Below are 14,034 nucleotides of genomic sequence, written 5' to 3' on the forward strand. Positions count from 1 at the left end.
GTACCTGTGTTTCTGACACGTGTGTGTGTGTGTGTGTGTGTGTGTCCTGAGCTGGGGTGCAGCTGTGGGGCCCTTTGGGACATGTTCCAGCCAATGCCTGCTCTGACCAGAGGGGTGTCCACGTGTACCTATGTTCCTGACGCACGTGTGTGTGTGTGTGTGTGTGTGTGTGTGTGTGTGTGTCCAGAGCTGGGGTGCAGCTGTGGGGCCCTTTGGGACGTCCCAGCCAATGCCTGCTCTGACCAGAGGGGTGTCCACGTGGTTCAGGTGGTCAAGTATTTCATACTGCCCCAGCACACGTGTGACTCCTTTCCCTTTTGTCTATGCAGCCTGCTCTCGGACAAGGACTCGATGCCCAACCCCAGGCCAGTCAAGCCCTCAGCCCCTTCCTTGGCCCTTGGCCCATCCCCAGGAGCCTCGCCCAGCTGGAGGGCTGCACCCAAAGCCTCAGACCTGCTGGGGGCCCGGGGCCCAGGGGGAGCCCTCCAGGGCCGAGATCTTCGAGGCGGGGCCCATGCCTCCTCCTCCTCCTCCTTGAACCCCATGCCACCATCGCAGCTGCAGGTGAGGCCCAGGGCCCAGGATGGGGCAGGCAGGGTGGGGTACCTGGGCCTACAGGTGCCGACCTTTACTGTGGCACCAGGTGGGAGGGGGGCTGGCTGGGGCACAGGAAGTGGTTTCTGGGTCCCAGGCAAGTCTGTGACTTATGCAGATGTTGCAGGGCCAAGAAAGTCCCCACCTGCCAGGCCTCAGAGATCGGAGGCTCTCCCCGACCTCCCAATCCCTGTCTCAGGAGAGGAGGATGCCATATCATAGTCCCATGGGCATAGTTATGTGTCCCCATCCCCATGTGACAAGAAGGGAAGACTGGGGCTCAAGGAGGTGAGGTGACGGGGTTGAGGCCAGCTCTGCCATTTATTAGCTGTTTGATCTTAAAAAAAATCACTCGATCTCCATGAGCCTCAGTTTCCACATGTGTAAAATGGGGACGATCATAGTATCTACCATGTGGGCTTGCAGTGCAGAGTATATGAATTAGACACAGAACAGTGAGGATGAGGATGACCTCTCACCCACCTGCCTTTCTGCCCAGCTGCCCACACTGCCCCTAGTCATGGTGGCACCCTCCGGGGCACGGCTGGGCCCCTTGCCCCACTTACAGGCACTCCTCCAGGACAGGCCACATTTCATGCACCAGGTATGGACCATGAATGGGCAGGGAGGAGGGAGCAGGTGGGCGAACTGTGGGGAGGGGCCCCAAGTCAGGCTGAGCCACAGCCCACATGTGCCCTCCAGCTCTCCACAGTGGATGCCCACGCCCGGACCTCTGTGCTGCAGGTGCACCCCCTGGAGAGCCCAGCCATGATCAGCCTCCCGCCGCCCACCACCACCACTGGGGTCTTCTCCCTCAAGGCCCGGCCTGGCCTCCCACCTGGTAACACCCCAGCCCATACCCCATGGCTTCACAGAACCCCCAAGTCCCCAGATCCTTGGCCATGAGCAGTGTAGGCTATTCTGAATTGCAGTCCTCTGGACGTCAAAGGTGTCAGGTCTCAGAGGCTTGGAAACTCCAACCTCCAAAAAACGTCAGATGCAGAACCTTAAAGATGCCGAATGTCAAAATTATGAAACCACAGAGCTTTACAAAGCTAGTCAAAATGTCAGCACCTGCAAATGGCCGTCTTTGAGCTTCTCTGCCAGAAGCCTGGGAATTTGGGGACAGCAGAGCCCCTGAGAGTCAGAGTTTTCGAGGCTCAGGAGGGTGGGAAGCTCAAAATGAGAGGCCTTGTGGGCCAAGCTCCAGAGCCCAGCCCACAGCCCCCAAAGCTGCCCTGTCCCCATCTACAGGGATCAATGTGGCCAGCGTGGAGTGGCTGTCCAGGGAGCCAACACTGCTCTGCACCTTCCCAAATCCCGGTGCACCCAGGAAGGACAGGTCAGTGGACGGGGCTGGGAAGGATCCTCGACCTTCTATCCCCTCCCCTGACACCCTTTGTCCCCCCAGCACCCTTTCAGCCACACCCCAGAGCTCCTACCCACTGCTGGCAAATGGCATCTGCAAGTGGCCTGGATGTGAGAAGGTCTTCGAAGAGCCAGAGGACTTCCTCAAGTGAGTGGCCCAGGCCCATGCCAGTCCACCAGTCCGGGCTTGCAGAGGGAGGTCTGGGGTGCAGATCCTAGATCAGGCCTCATCCCAATAGGTAGTAAGACGAAAGAGGTAAACTCTGAGACTGTGGGTTCAAACCCCAGCTCCATCCCTCACTAGCTGTGTGACCTTGGACAAGTTACTTAGCTACTCTGGACCTCAATTTCCTCAAATGTATAATAAGAAACATTTATGCTGTTATTTACTTCCATTTTACAGACAAGGAGACTGAGGTCAAAGAGGTTAAGTGTCTTGATCAAAATCTCCCAGTTCCTGAGTGACAGAGCTGGGATTTGAACCCACACAGCCAGGCTCCAGAATCTGAACTCCTAACTGCTTTGCCCTGCTACTTCTCATGCCAACATGCCAGCCTTATTTCACTGTCCCCAAAGTTCCAGCTCTTCCAGATGGCTGCTGCTGCCTCCTCTCTCTCAGTTCCTCCACCTCTCTCTCTCTCTGTCACACACACACACACACACACACACACACCCCACACTATGCACAATCCTTTGCAGCAACTCGAATGTCCTGTCTTCCTTGCAGCCAGGCTTTGCACAGGCCATCCCCTCCACCCAGTGTCTTGCCCACTCTCACCTGCCTGGCCCCATCTCAGCTCACCACACTTCCAACATTACCTCCAGCACCCTGGCCAGGTGGTAAGCTCAGCTCTGACATGCAGTAGGTGCCAAGTGGCACATGTTGAAGGAATGAGGGGTGTGAGAGGGAGACTGACGTAGAAAGGGGAGGGGAGCTGGAGCTCAGAGGAGAGACCTCCCCAGAGGGCCTGGGCCCTCCCCATTCAGAGCGTTGAGCCAGGCCATCCCTGTCATGGTCACCTGCATGGAATCTCCCTACTTAGGCACTGCCAAGAGGACCATCTTCTGGATGAAAAGGGCAGGGCGCAATGTCTCCTCCAGAGAGAGATGGTACAGTCTCTGGAGCAACAGGTAATTCTGGGGCGGTGGGGGATAGGGGATAGGGAATAGGGATAGTGGGGAAAACCTTCTGTCCACCATGTGCCAGAAACCAAGTTCACCCAGGACGAGGGCTAGTATAAAGGAAGGAAGAGGAGCAGGCACTCCCATAGAAGGCCATAGCCTGGGCAAAGATGTGGCAGAGAAAGGCCAGGCTGAGGCCTCATGTTTGTGCCATTTCACAGCTGGTGCTGGAGAAGGAGAAGCTGAGTGCTATGCAGGCCCACCTGGCCGGGAAAATGGCAGTGCCCAAGGCTCCATCTGTGGTGAGCAACCCCAGGCCTGCTGGTGGCAGACTCAGACTGCTGGGGGGCAGGGAGGAGGCCTGCAGGGTGCAGGGAACCTAACCTCACATGCAGGCCCTGAGAGCTAGGGGCCCCTGTCCCCAGCTCCAAACATGCCCAGACCTGGAAATCTATCCCCCTCCACTTACAAACCCTCTGACCCTAAGATTCTCAAACACTGTGATCCTGAGTTGTCAAAGCAAATGCAAATAGCCAAAGACGCAGGCTGTGTGCCAGCAGGACCAGCTATGTAACCTACAGGGCCCCTTGTTCAGATTTCAAGATGGCAACCACAGAGCATTAAACAAAGCACAGGGTGTCACATAACCACACAGGTCACATGCACATGAAGCCGCCCTAGGGGCCAGGCACTGTTTCTGAGTGCTTTGCTGGCGGTAATTTATTTCTCAGGATGTCAATATACAGATGAGGAAAATTGAGGCCAGGGAGGTTTAGGTGACTTTCCCAAGGTCACAGTTGGGTGGTAAAAACCCCTATTCAACCCCAGCTCATGGTCCCAGCATCGGTGGCCACATATGGCATCCGCACCCGTGCTCTAATAAATACTGCTCATGCTGTTTTGTGGGATTCCACCTCAGGCTGGAATTGAGAAGAGGGCGTCCTTGCTTTGAAAAACACTGTTTTAAAAATAAAGTGAGGGCAGATGAAGTAGCTCACATCTGTAATCTCAGGACTTTGGGAGGCCAAGGTAGGTGAATCACCTGAGGCCAGGAGTTCGAGACCAGCCTGGCCAAAATGGTGAAACCACAGCTCTACTAAAAATACAAAAATCAGACAGATGTGGTGGTGGATGCCTGTAATCCCAGCTACTCAGGAGGCTGAGGCCAGGAGAATTGCTTGAAACTGGGAGGCGGAGGTTGCAGTGAGCTGAGATCACACCACTGCACTCCAGCCTGGGCAATCAGAGCAAGGAAAAAAAAAATAAAAAAGTGGGAAGTTTAAGCCTCTGGGTCACCAGCCTCTTCCCCTCCCAGGCATCATCTGACAAGGCCTCCTGCTGCATTGTAGCTGCTGGCAGCCAAGGCAGCATGGTCCCAGCCTGGTCTGGCCCCCGGGAGGCCCCCGACAGCCTGTTTGCTGTGCGGAGGCACCTGTGGGGCAGCCATGGAAACAGCACATTCCCAGGTAAGAATGGTCCCTGCACTACACGGTGTCCCCAAGCTCCTAATCCCGACCGGCTCTGGGAGGAGGGTGCAAAGGAGCTCCATACTGCCCCTTCCCACCACCACCACCGCAGCTACCACCACTCAGCCTTTGGGAAAATGCATCCGCTCACAAAAGCTTCCTCTCAGGATGTCAGTGACCTAAAAGCCCCCTATAGAGTCTCGAGTGTCCTGCCATAGCCCTGTCTCCACTGGGGATTGGGGTCATGCCTCACCCACTCTGGACTCCAGCTACTCCATTCAGTCATCAGAAGGGAGAGCCCTGCTAAGGAATTACAGGAACACCTCCTTTCCTCCCTTGACTAAGGAAAATTGGGATGGATTCACCCAAGCTCACCAATCCACTGCTCTCCACCAGGCCGGGCCTGTGGGCTTAGCAGGGATCAGAGACCTTGACTGGCATCCCGGCTCTGCCATTTAACCTCTTGCATCCCTTTGGTGTGCAAGTTACTCCGCTTCTTTTCAACCTCGGGGAGAACTATCTTGGCAGAAGTGGTGCAAAGAATAAATTATACAACTTATGTCAGGTGCTCAGCAGACAGTACCTGTGCCCATGGACATGGGTGTTGATGGTGGGATCTCAGGCCTGTAGACTCACCTTGTAGGGAGAGGGGAGAGGGAGCTAGCTAGGAGGTCCTACATGGGGCCTGATTCATCCCCACCCTCTGCCAGAGTTCCTCCACAACATGGACTACTTCAAGTTCCACAACATGCGGCCCCCTTTTACCTACGCCACGCTCATCCGCTGGGTAAGCAGAGCAGCTCAGCCCCAAGGAGGAGGAAGAGAAAGACGGGATGGGGGACCTGCCTCCCGAACTCCTGTCTCTCTCTGAGTGCCCTCAGAGTGGGCTTCTCCATTTCCAAGCCCCAGCCCAAAGGAGCCCCAAGCCATGCCTCAAATGTGACCCCTTATCCTGGCTTCACCCTAAACAGTGATTCACAGAGGATCCTGTCCTCGCATCCAAACCTAAACCACTATCCAGGCCAGAGCATGCCAAATTCTGACCCTAAACCTACCCCTTTCCAGATATCCACCTCAGCCCCATACCTAACCCTCTCCTGGACCTATAAAATAGCCCAAAACTAACCCCATCTCTGCACTTTGCCATAGACATACCCTAGCTCTTACTCTAATTCCTTCCCCTGCCTTTACGCCAACCCAACCCCATCTCCTTCCCTGGCCCCAATGTACCCCATATGTCAATATGCCCCCGGCTGGGCCCCATCCCCAACCCTTCCTTATAACACCCATTTGACCCTTAACTTCATCACCCCATCCCAACTCCTTCATCTCAGTCTCCCCAATGCCTTCTCAGAACCTTCATCCTAGCCCCACACCTAACCCCAAACCTGAACCTAACCCCTACATGATACCAGGTATTCCCCAGCTGTCTCTGAACTGAAGCCCTAACCTAGCCCCATCCTGGCTCACGACCTTACTGCAATCATCATTGCTAACTCTGTAATCCCATTCCTGAATCCAAACTGATCAAATTATCTGACCCTCAGCCTCATTCCACACCAAACCCCACAACTAACCTCATCCTTGCCCCAAGCCTAACCACCTAACCATGTCCCTGACATGTAAGATACTCAATAATTCGACCCATCTCTGGCTCCTGACCTAAAGCCACGTCATCCCATCCTTCACCCCTAGACCCACCTGAGTCCACTCCCAGCCTGACTCTTAACCCACCTCTTCCCTGACCTTTAAGTCTGCCTGGCCCTTTACCCCTTCCAAATCCTTGACCCCACTCCTGAGAATGTCACCCCCATGGAGAACCCCAGCTCCAACTCCATCCCAGACCTTTCACCTCACTCCAGCCTGAGCCCTGAACAAGACCCACTCCCAACCTCAGCCCCAATCCCTTACCTAATCCCAGACAACCATACCCACACCCTACATCGAACCCTGCCCGGCCCCACACTTTACCCCTTTTATAACACCATCTTTGACTCTGTGCTTCACCCCACATCTAGTCCTGTCCCTGATCACCTGCCCCTGCAATTCCACCCCCATGTCAGATGGCTCAGGGTAGGTCACAGCCCCTCTAAATCCCAACTTTTGGGAACATGCCCCTTACCCCACCCCCCAACTTCCAGGCCATCCTGGAGGCTCCAGAGAAGCAGCGGACACTCAATGAGATCTACCACTGGTTCACACGCATGTTCGCCTTCTTCAGAAACCATCCTGCCACCTGGAAGGTGAGCTCCTCTGGAGGTGGTGGTGGCTGGGATGGCCTCGAGTGCCACCACAGTTCGAAGTGAGCAGGCCTGGGGCTGGGCTGATAAGCACATTGGGGAGGATCAGGAGGTGGGTTGTTGGCAGCTGCTGGCCTCAGAGGTTGACACCCACCTGCTCCCTGTCCCTGGCCTTCCACAGAACGCCATTCGCCACAACTTGAGCCTGCACAAGTGCTTCGTGCGAGTGGAGAGCGAGAAGGGGGCTGTGTGGACCGTGGATGAGCTGGAGTTCCGCAAGAAACGGAGCCAGAGGCCCAGCAGGTGTTCCAACCCTACACCTGGCCCCTGACCTCAAGACCAAGGAAAGGAGGATGGACAAACAGGGGCCAAACTGGTGGGAGGCAGAGGTGGTGGGGACAGGGATGACAGGCCCTGGATGTGCCCACAGGGACCAAGAAGTGAGGTTTCCACCATCTTGCCTGCAAGGGCCCCTGCTCCCCCGTAGGCAGCCACCCCCTCCCCCATCATATCCTTTGCCCCAAGGCTGGTCAGAGGGGCCCCAGTCCCAGCCCCAGCCCCCACCTCTACCCCAGACACACACCCCAGTTGAGCCCTACAGCCAAACAGCCTGCCTCAGCTGCTCGCACAGATGACTTCAGGGCTGGAAAAGTCACACAGACACACAAAATGTCACAATCCTGTCCCTCACTCAACACAAATCCCAAAACAGAGAGCCTGCCTCAGTACACTCGAACAACCTCAAAGCTGCGTCATCACACAATCACACACAAGCATGGCCCTGACAACCCACATACCCCAAGGCACACACCCACAGCCAGCCTCAGGGCCCACAGGGGCACTGTCACACAAGGGTGTGCCCAGAGGCCTACACAGAAGCAGCGTCAGTGCCCTCAGGATCTCAGGTCCCACAAAGCCACACAGACACATAATTGCTCATACATGGTCTCATGCAGCTCCCAACACATGCTCGGTCACACACGTGGCCCGTTAGAACTCAGCTGCATATCTCACACATGTGCACACACACAGCCCCCCAGTGGGTCTCTTGAGTCCCATGCAGACACACATAGCCACACACACTGACTTGTCAAAAATACCCTGTGTCTCCCCTGCCACTCACCTCACTCCCATGCCCTGAGCCCTGATCCATGCCTCGGCTTAGAGTGCAGAGGAACTCCTCATTTATTTGGGATCCAAGGCTCCCAACCCACAATACCCTCCCCAATAAACTGCAGCTGAGCTCCCCACATGCTGGACTGTCACCTCAGATAAGGGTTGTGGTCAGTGGGCAGGGGTCTGGGTCCAAGGCGGCAGCAGAAGGAACTAGGCAGCAGAGGGAGTAGTGAGGGCAGGTGCTTGGCCACTGCCTCCAGCACCCCAAATCCCTGCCTGAGGCTGGGGAGAGACCTCTGCCAGCGGCTCCTCAGGCCTCCCGGACCCGGCCCAGGAGGCCAGCGTTCTCCTGGCGGAGGGCTCTATAGTCCTCTCGGATCTTCTCCAGGTTGCTGAGGGTCTTCTTGCCCAGTTCTGTCTCGATCTGAGGCAACGTGAACACATGCCCTCTCAGCACACACAGCCCCTTTCCCAGCTCCTGCTCGCCAGCCCCCATCATAGCCTGCTCTGGGCCCCTCCCACCACCTCCAACCACAGCCTGCTCTGTCCCATGCCCAGGCCTTCTCACGTGGTGTTCCCTCCACCCAAAGCATCCTTCACCACCTGGCAGGATTCTCCCTACATCTTCAAGCTGAAGCCTCTGCTCACGGCCCTGGGAAGCAGGCAGGAGGGCCCTTGGGGTAGAAGCTGGGGCTCACAGTAGGCCACTTGCCTGTCCTAGGTCACAGGCACAGGCACTAGGGGGCAGGGCTGGGCTTCTGACCATAGGCTGTGTCTGGCTCCACGGCCTCTCTCAGCATAACCTGAGGAACTAACTGTTCCCTGGTCTGCCTTGGCCCCCTATCCTGCCCCCAGGCCTCACCTGCTCCTCGAGGTCTCGAACCTCCCGCATGATGGTGCCCGTGTCCTCGATGGTCTGGATGAGCTGGCTGCAGTTCTGGGGACAGCAGGAAAAAGGCTTGCACCCAGCCCCACCCACCCCCAGTGGCCCCGCCCCAGGCACACTTCCCTCACCTCGTGCAGGGCAGCTAGATACTTATAGGCCTTCCGAACAGCATCATCCTTCTTGGCATCCTGACCAGACACAGGGACCTCAAAGGTATCAGTGGGCTGCCCCCGACCATCTCTATGCTCCAAGAAGGCCACCCTCTCCCACAGCCCCACTAGCTTCATCCTCCATGGAACAAAGCCAGCCCTGGGCATCAGTGCACCTCCAGCCTCACACAGGGCCCGGGTCTGGACCCCAGCCAGCCCGTGAGCAGATGCACAGACAGCAGCCCAGCGTCACCTCACTCACTCCCGCCCAGCCTGCCCCACACCTTGAACACGAGCTCATCAGTCACTGCAAACGTCCGGTCCAGCTTCCCAGAGAGGGAGTTGATTTCCTTCTGAAGCTCCTTTGTGTCAGACAAGATCTGGCAGACACCATGGTAGCCATGAGCCCCTGCCTGGGGCAGGGTGGCTGGCAGTAGAGGGTGCTCATGTGCAGCAGACAGGGACTGTGTCATCATCAGGGGTGACTGGGATGGATTGTGTGTGACTGTTCTGTGTCAGGGTGTGGCTGGACAGCTCTGTCTACCTGGGGGTGTGAGGTCCCCGTGCCACCACACTACGCCTGACAGCGCACACGACCCACCCTCCATGGGGCCCTGGCAGTGTACCTTGGTGATCTCTTCCTTCTGTTTCCGGATGTTGCCCACGATCTCTAGGATGCGCTGGGTGTAGGCCAGCCGGGACACATCTCTGGGCAGAGTCTCCAGCTCTGACACCTAGGCAGGGACATAGCAGGCACTCCCCCAGGACCCACCCCTCACCCTCCTAAGCCACCCAGGTCCCTCACACAGGCCGTACCAGCTGCTTATAGACCTCTTCCTTCCTGCGGGCCTCTTCAGCAGCCGCCCGGACACTCTGGTGCAGTTCTTGGATCTCTGCCAGCCGTCGAGAAGATTCCAGCTGCCAGGAGCCCATAGGCAGAAGACAGTGAGCAGAGCACAGGGATGGCCACCTAGAGAGGGACCGAGCCTGCCCTGGCCCACCCACAGCCCAGGGCCCCACTGCTTACCTCTCTGCAATCCTGCAGCTTTCGGAGGTGGCGGTACTCAGCGAGTAGTGGGACCCGGTGCTTCTCCCACTGACCCGCCAAGTGGATGACCCGCTGGGCGCTACTCTCCACCACAAGCTGGTGGGGGGTGGGTATGTGTCACACAGGCTGGGCCCTCCAACCCCGCCCCACCCCACCCTACCTCTCCCTGCCCAGCCACAGCCCCAAACCCACCTGCAGCTTGGCAAGGTTGGCAGCCCCATCGGGCAGCAGCTCCACTGCGCGGCTCTTCAGGCGCAGGGCCTGCTCACGCTCCGCTGTGCTGAGCTCACTCTGCCGGCACTCAGACTCTGCCTGGCCCACGGATACCCGATCACATGCCGCAGCCCCCATGGAGCTCCACAGATGACTATACACCCCTGTGGCCCCCACAGGCCCCTCTAACAGCTCCATGCTGGTGCCAAGGACCCCAAGGACCCCCCAAATCTCCTGTTTTTGCAGACCTGTGGTGCCCCACAGATCCCCACAGACCCTCCGAGGATCCCCCAATCCCCTGCCCATGCAGGCCCGTGGTACCCTACAGATGCTCACAGACCCTCACCCTGGCCTGATTCTCACAGCCACCCTCAAGAGCCCCACAGATCCCCAACAGCTCCCAGGAACCCTTCTGCCATTTGCAGACCTCTACAGAGCACCTCTTGCCCCATCTAGTCCCTCACACCCCGAGGCCCTCCTTCTGACCTACCCCAATGCACAGCCCGACCTGCCCCTCACCTGCACAAAGCTGATGCCCAGGGTCTTCATGTCGGCCTCAACCTCCTCAATACTGCAGTTCACTCCTTCCAGCTGCTCCCGAAGGGACTCAAGCTCCTGTTCCTGAGCTGCCCACATGTCCTGGGAGGCCCCGGCCAGTCAGGGTTGGGGTGTCAGGCTCAGAAGACAAGCAAGGGGCTGAGACACCACCCCTCCACCCAGCTCTGCTCACCTGTTCAGGCTGCCGGGAGGTGGCCGGCACATCTGACACCTCAGTGGCCTGGGCCTGGGGCTCCTGAGGGAGTGACAAGGGGCATCCTGGCTGTCAGGGAAGGCCCTTCCTCGCGTGGCCCAGCCTTAGCCTCCCCTGAGAACCGTCCCTGGTGCTGCATGCATGCCCACTCAACCACTGATGGCGGCCTGTGACTCTGAGGGTAAAGGCACCATCTGCAACCCTGGACCGGAGTACTTGCTTGTGGAAAAAGCTCCCTGACCCAGATACAGCTCCTACCTACCTGCCCCATATCTCAAGCCTCAAATGCCCATGAGAAGGATGGGGGCCCCTCAGAGTGGACGTCTTAGGAGAGAAGATATGCTCAGAGGAAACTGCCTAGGGAAAGGGGATGTTGCCCTAAGAACACCCTCACACCGTTGCACGGTTCCCACCTATCCACATTTTCTCCAGTCAAGTCCCTGTGAAGCTAGGGGACCCCTCTGGGTACCCACCCCGCAGTGGGGCGAGGGCCTGTTCAGTGGGAACATAGGACCCCGTGTGGATAAAGGGGTGGTGCTTATACAAAAAGCCATCCTCCAAGCCTGCCACGCCCATCAGCACATCCCATGTCCACAGGTGCACCCACCAGATGGAAGGTGAATTTCTCAGAGTGTGTGAAGCGGGACCCCTTAGGAGCACCAGTCTTGGCACCAGCCCCCCAGGCCTGCAGCAGCTCTCCCAAGTCTCGGGCTTGTGTGGGGGCCCCAAGCGGGCCCCAGCTTTGGCGCAGATGTTCAGTCAGTTGCTTCTGCAGCCGCTGCCGCTGAGCCCGTGTGTCCTCCTGGGGAGAAAAGGCAGGGGAAGCAGGAGGGTGTAGGGGCCTGCCTAGCCTCCAAGGTCCTGCCTCCTCCAAGGGCCCCCTGACAAAGGGCTACAGACAAGTCACCCCCACTCTCTCCAGCCCTCCCACTAAAGCAGGCCCTGCCCTACTCTCCTGCCCCACCGGCCTGGGATCTCCCTGAGGACAGGGGTCTCCTCTTGCTCACAGACATACTTCTCTCCACCCACTAGCCCCCATGCTGGAGAAGGATGTAGGAAGAGAGGAGAGTGAGCCTAGAGACCCCAAATCCAAGAGAAGCATAGACGGGATATCAGGGGACAGGGCAGAGACAGGGAATCCAAGGTGCCAGGCACAAAAGGAGGCAGAGAGAGACAAGAGAGGGACAAGAACAAGAGAGTTTCAAGATAACTGGGAAAATCTGATTATGAACTCAGTGTCGGATGGTATTAAGATATTATTGTTGGCCAGGCACAGTGGCTCATGCCTATAATCCCAGCACTTTGGGAGGCTAAGGTTGGCAGATCACCTGAGGTCAGGAGTTTAAGACCAGCCTGGCCAACACAGTGAAACCCTGACTCTACTAAAAATACAAAAATTAGCCAGGCATGGTGGTGTGCACCTATAATCCCAGCTACTTGGGAGGTTGAGGCAAGAGAATGGCTTGAACCCAGGAAGTGGAGGTTGCAGTGAGCCGTTATCATGCCACTGCACTGCAGCCTGGGCAACAAAGTGAGACTCCATCTCAAAAAAAAAAAAAAAAAAGATATCATTGTTAACTTCATTAGTCATGAAAATGGCCCAGTGGTTACCTTGAAAACTGAAAGTCTTTATGAGTGAACAGATGTAGTCCTAAGTATTTAGAGTTCAAATCACATGATATCCGGGATTTGCTTTAAAATAATACAGCAACAAAGAAAAAGTTGGGAGAGAACAGATGAAAAAAAGTTGGCAAAATGGTACATAGGATTCATTAGAATATTCTCTCCACATTTATGTGTGAAAATTACTATAGATTATAAAAACAGAGACAGACGGCCAGGCACGGTGGCTCACGCCTGTAATCCTAACACTTTGGGAGGCCGAGGCGGACAGATCATGAGGTCAAGAGATTGAGACCATCCTGGCCAACATGGTGAAACCCCATCTTGACTAAAAATACAAAAATTAGCCAGGCATGGCAGCGGGCACCTGTAGTCCTAGCTACTTGGCCCAGGAGGCTGAGGTTGCAGTGAGCCAAGATCATGCCACTGCACTCCAGCCTGGTAACAGAGTGAGACTTGGTCTCAAAAAAAAAAAAAAAAAGAAAAACACAGAGGTGAAGACAGAGAAAGGGGCCAGACAGAGATGTGGACACAGAGGAAGAAGGGACAAATAAAGAGGCAGACAGAGGGGGAGGGGGGCCAAATACAGAGATGGACAGAGAGGAAGAGGGGACAGATATAAAGGTGGACAGAAGGGGAGGGGGACTCATACCCGGGTGGACACAGAGGAAGAGGGGACAGAAATAGGAGGGCAGAATGGAGGGAGGCAGAAAGAGAAGTAGACAGAAAAAGGGGACAGATAAAGAAATGGACAGAGGGAGAGGTGTGACAGAGAGGTAGAAAGAAGGAGGGGACAGATGCAGAGGTGGACAGAAAGGAAGAGGGGACAGATAAAGAAGTGGACAGAGGGGAAGAGGGGACAGACACAGAAATGGATAGAGAAGAAGAGGGGACAAACAGGTGGATAGAGAAGAAGAGGGGGCTGGGCGCAGTGGCTCATGCCTGTAATCACAGCACTTTGGGAGGCCAAGGCAAGCAGATGGCTTCAGGTCAGGAGTTCGAGACCAGCCTGGCCAACATGGCAAAACCCCGTCTCTACAGAAAATACAAAAATTAGCAGGATGTGGTGGTGCATGCCTATAATGCCAACTACTTAGGTGCCTGAGGTGGGAAGACTGCTTGAGCCTGGGAATTTGAGGCTGCCTTGAGCCCTGATCATGCCACTGTATTCCAGCCTGGATGACAGAGCAAGACCCTGTCTCAAAAAAGAGGTGGGGGGGGGCAGGCACAGTGGCTCACGCCTGTAATCTCAACACTTTGGGAGGCCGAGGTGGGCAGATTACCTCAGCTCAGGCGTTCACGACCAGCCTCGGCAACACAGTGAAACCCCATCCCCACTAAAAAAATACAAAAAATTAGCTAGGTGTGGCGGTGTGCACCTGTAGTCCCAGCTACTTGGGAGGCTGAGGCAAGATAATTGCTTGAACCCAGAAAGCGGAGGTTGCAGTGAGCCAAGAT

At 56.4% G+C, this 14,034-nt stretch overlaps 2 protein-coding genes across 8 annotated transcripts in view; one reads left to right on the forward strand and one right to left on the reverse strand.

The window, feature by feature from the left end:
- Window positions 1-8,169, forward strand: FOXP3 (forkhead box P3). Of its 6 annotated transcripts, XM_064364352.1 has the most exons (11): window positions 330-564; window positions 1,094-1,198; window positions 1,297-1,435; window positions 1,849-1,936; window positions 2,006-2,110; window positions 3,006-3,093; window positions 3,306-3,386; window positions 4,400-4,550; window positions 5,261-5,337; window positions 6,692-6,793; window positions 6,972-8,168. In XM_064364352.1, exons 1-11 carry the CDS (start codon window positions 352-354, stop codon window positions 7,119-7,121), a joined length of 1,299 nt encoding a protein of 432 aa, XP_064220422.1. In that variant the 5' UTR covers window positions 330-351; the 3' UTR covers window positions 7,122-8,168. The 6 variants fall into 6 exon arrangements, with proteins under 6 accessions (XP_064220417.1, XP_064220421.1, XP_064220419.1 ...); XM_064364347.1 differs by having other exon boundaries at window positions 1-564; window positions 1,849-2,110; window positions 6,972-8,169; XM_064364348.1 differs by lacking the exon at window positions 1,094-1,198 and having other exon boundaries at window positions 2-564; window positions 6,972-8,166.
- CCDC22 (coiled-coil domain containing 22) overlaps window positions 7,958-14,034 on the reverse strand; it is a 21,407-nt gene continuing 15,330 nt past the window's right edge. The window contains exons 7-18 of one of the 2 annotated variants that reach the window (XM_012471583.2): window positions 11,561-11,755; window positions 10,933-10,995; window positions 10,722-10,841; window positions 10,182-10,301; window positions 9,969-10,085; window positions 9,758-9,859; window positions 9,568-9,675; window positions 9,226-9,321; window positions 8,921-8,980; window positions 8,769-8,843; window positions 8,201-8,330; window positions 7,958-8,116 (exon numbers count right to left, since the gene is read on the reverse strand). In XM_012471583.2, coding sequence (XP_012327006.2) covers window positions 8,217-8,330; window positions 8,769-8,843; window positions 8,921-8,980; window positions 9,226-9,321; window positions 9,568-9,675; window positions 9,758-9,859; window positions 9,969-10,085; window positions 10,182-10,301; window positions 10,722-10,841; window positions 10,933-10,995; window positions 11,561-11,755 — 1,170 coding nt within the window. In that variant the 3' untranslated portion in view covers window positions 7,958-8,116; window positions 8,201-8,216. Of the gene's footprint in view, window positions 8,331-8,768; window positions 8,844-8,920; window positions 8,981-9,225; window positions 9,322-9,567; window positions 9,676-9,757; window positions 9,860-9,968; window positions 10,086-10,181; window positions 10,302-10,721; window positions 10,842-10,932; window positions 10,996-11,560; window positions 11,756-14,034 lie in introns of both variants that reach the window. The other variant, XM_012471582.2, reaches the window with a different exon arrangement.

Source organism: Aotus nancymaae, unplaced genomic scaffold, assembly GCF_030222135.1.
Source record: "Aotus nancymaae isolate 86718 unplaced genomic scaffold, 86718_ANA_hifiasm-v0.15.2.pri h1tg000058l, whole genome shotgun sequence".
Taxonomy (NCBI): Eukaryota; Metazoa; Chordata; class Mammalia; order Primates; family Aotidae; genus Aotus; species Aotus nancymaae.

Excerpts from the sequence above, each read along its gene's own strand:
- FOXP3 (XM_064364347.1), top strand. The coding sequence starts at position 82 with ATGTTCCAGCCAATGCCTGCTCTGACCAGAGGGGTGTCCACGTGTACC. Across the intron at positions 3,387-4,399 it reads TGCCCAAGGCTCCATCTGTG|GCATCATCTGACAAGGCCTC; the intron begins GTGAGCAACCCC and ends TTCCCCTCCCAG. Across the intron at positions 4,551-5,260 it reads TGGAAACAGCACATTCCCAG|AGTTCCTCCACAACATGGAC; the intron begins GTAAGAATGGTC and ends ACCCTCTGCCAG.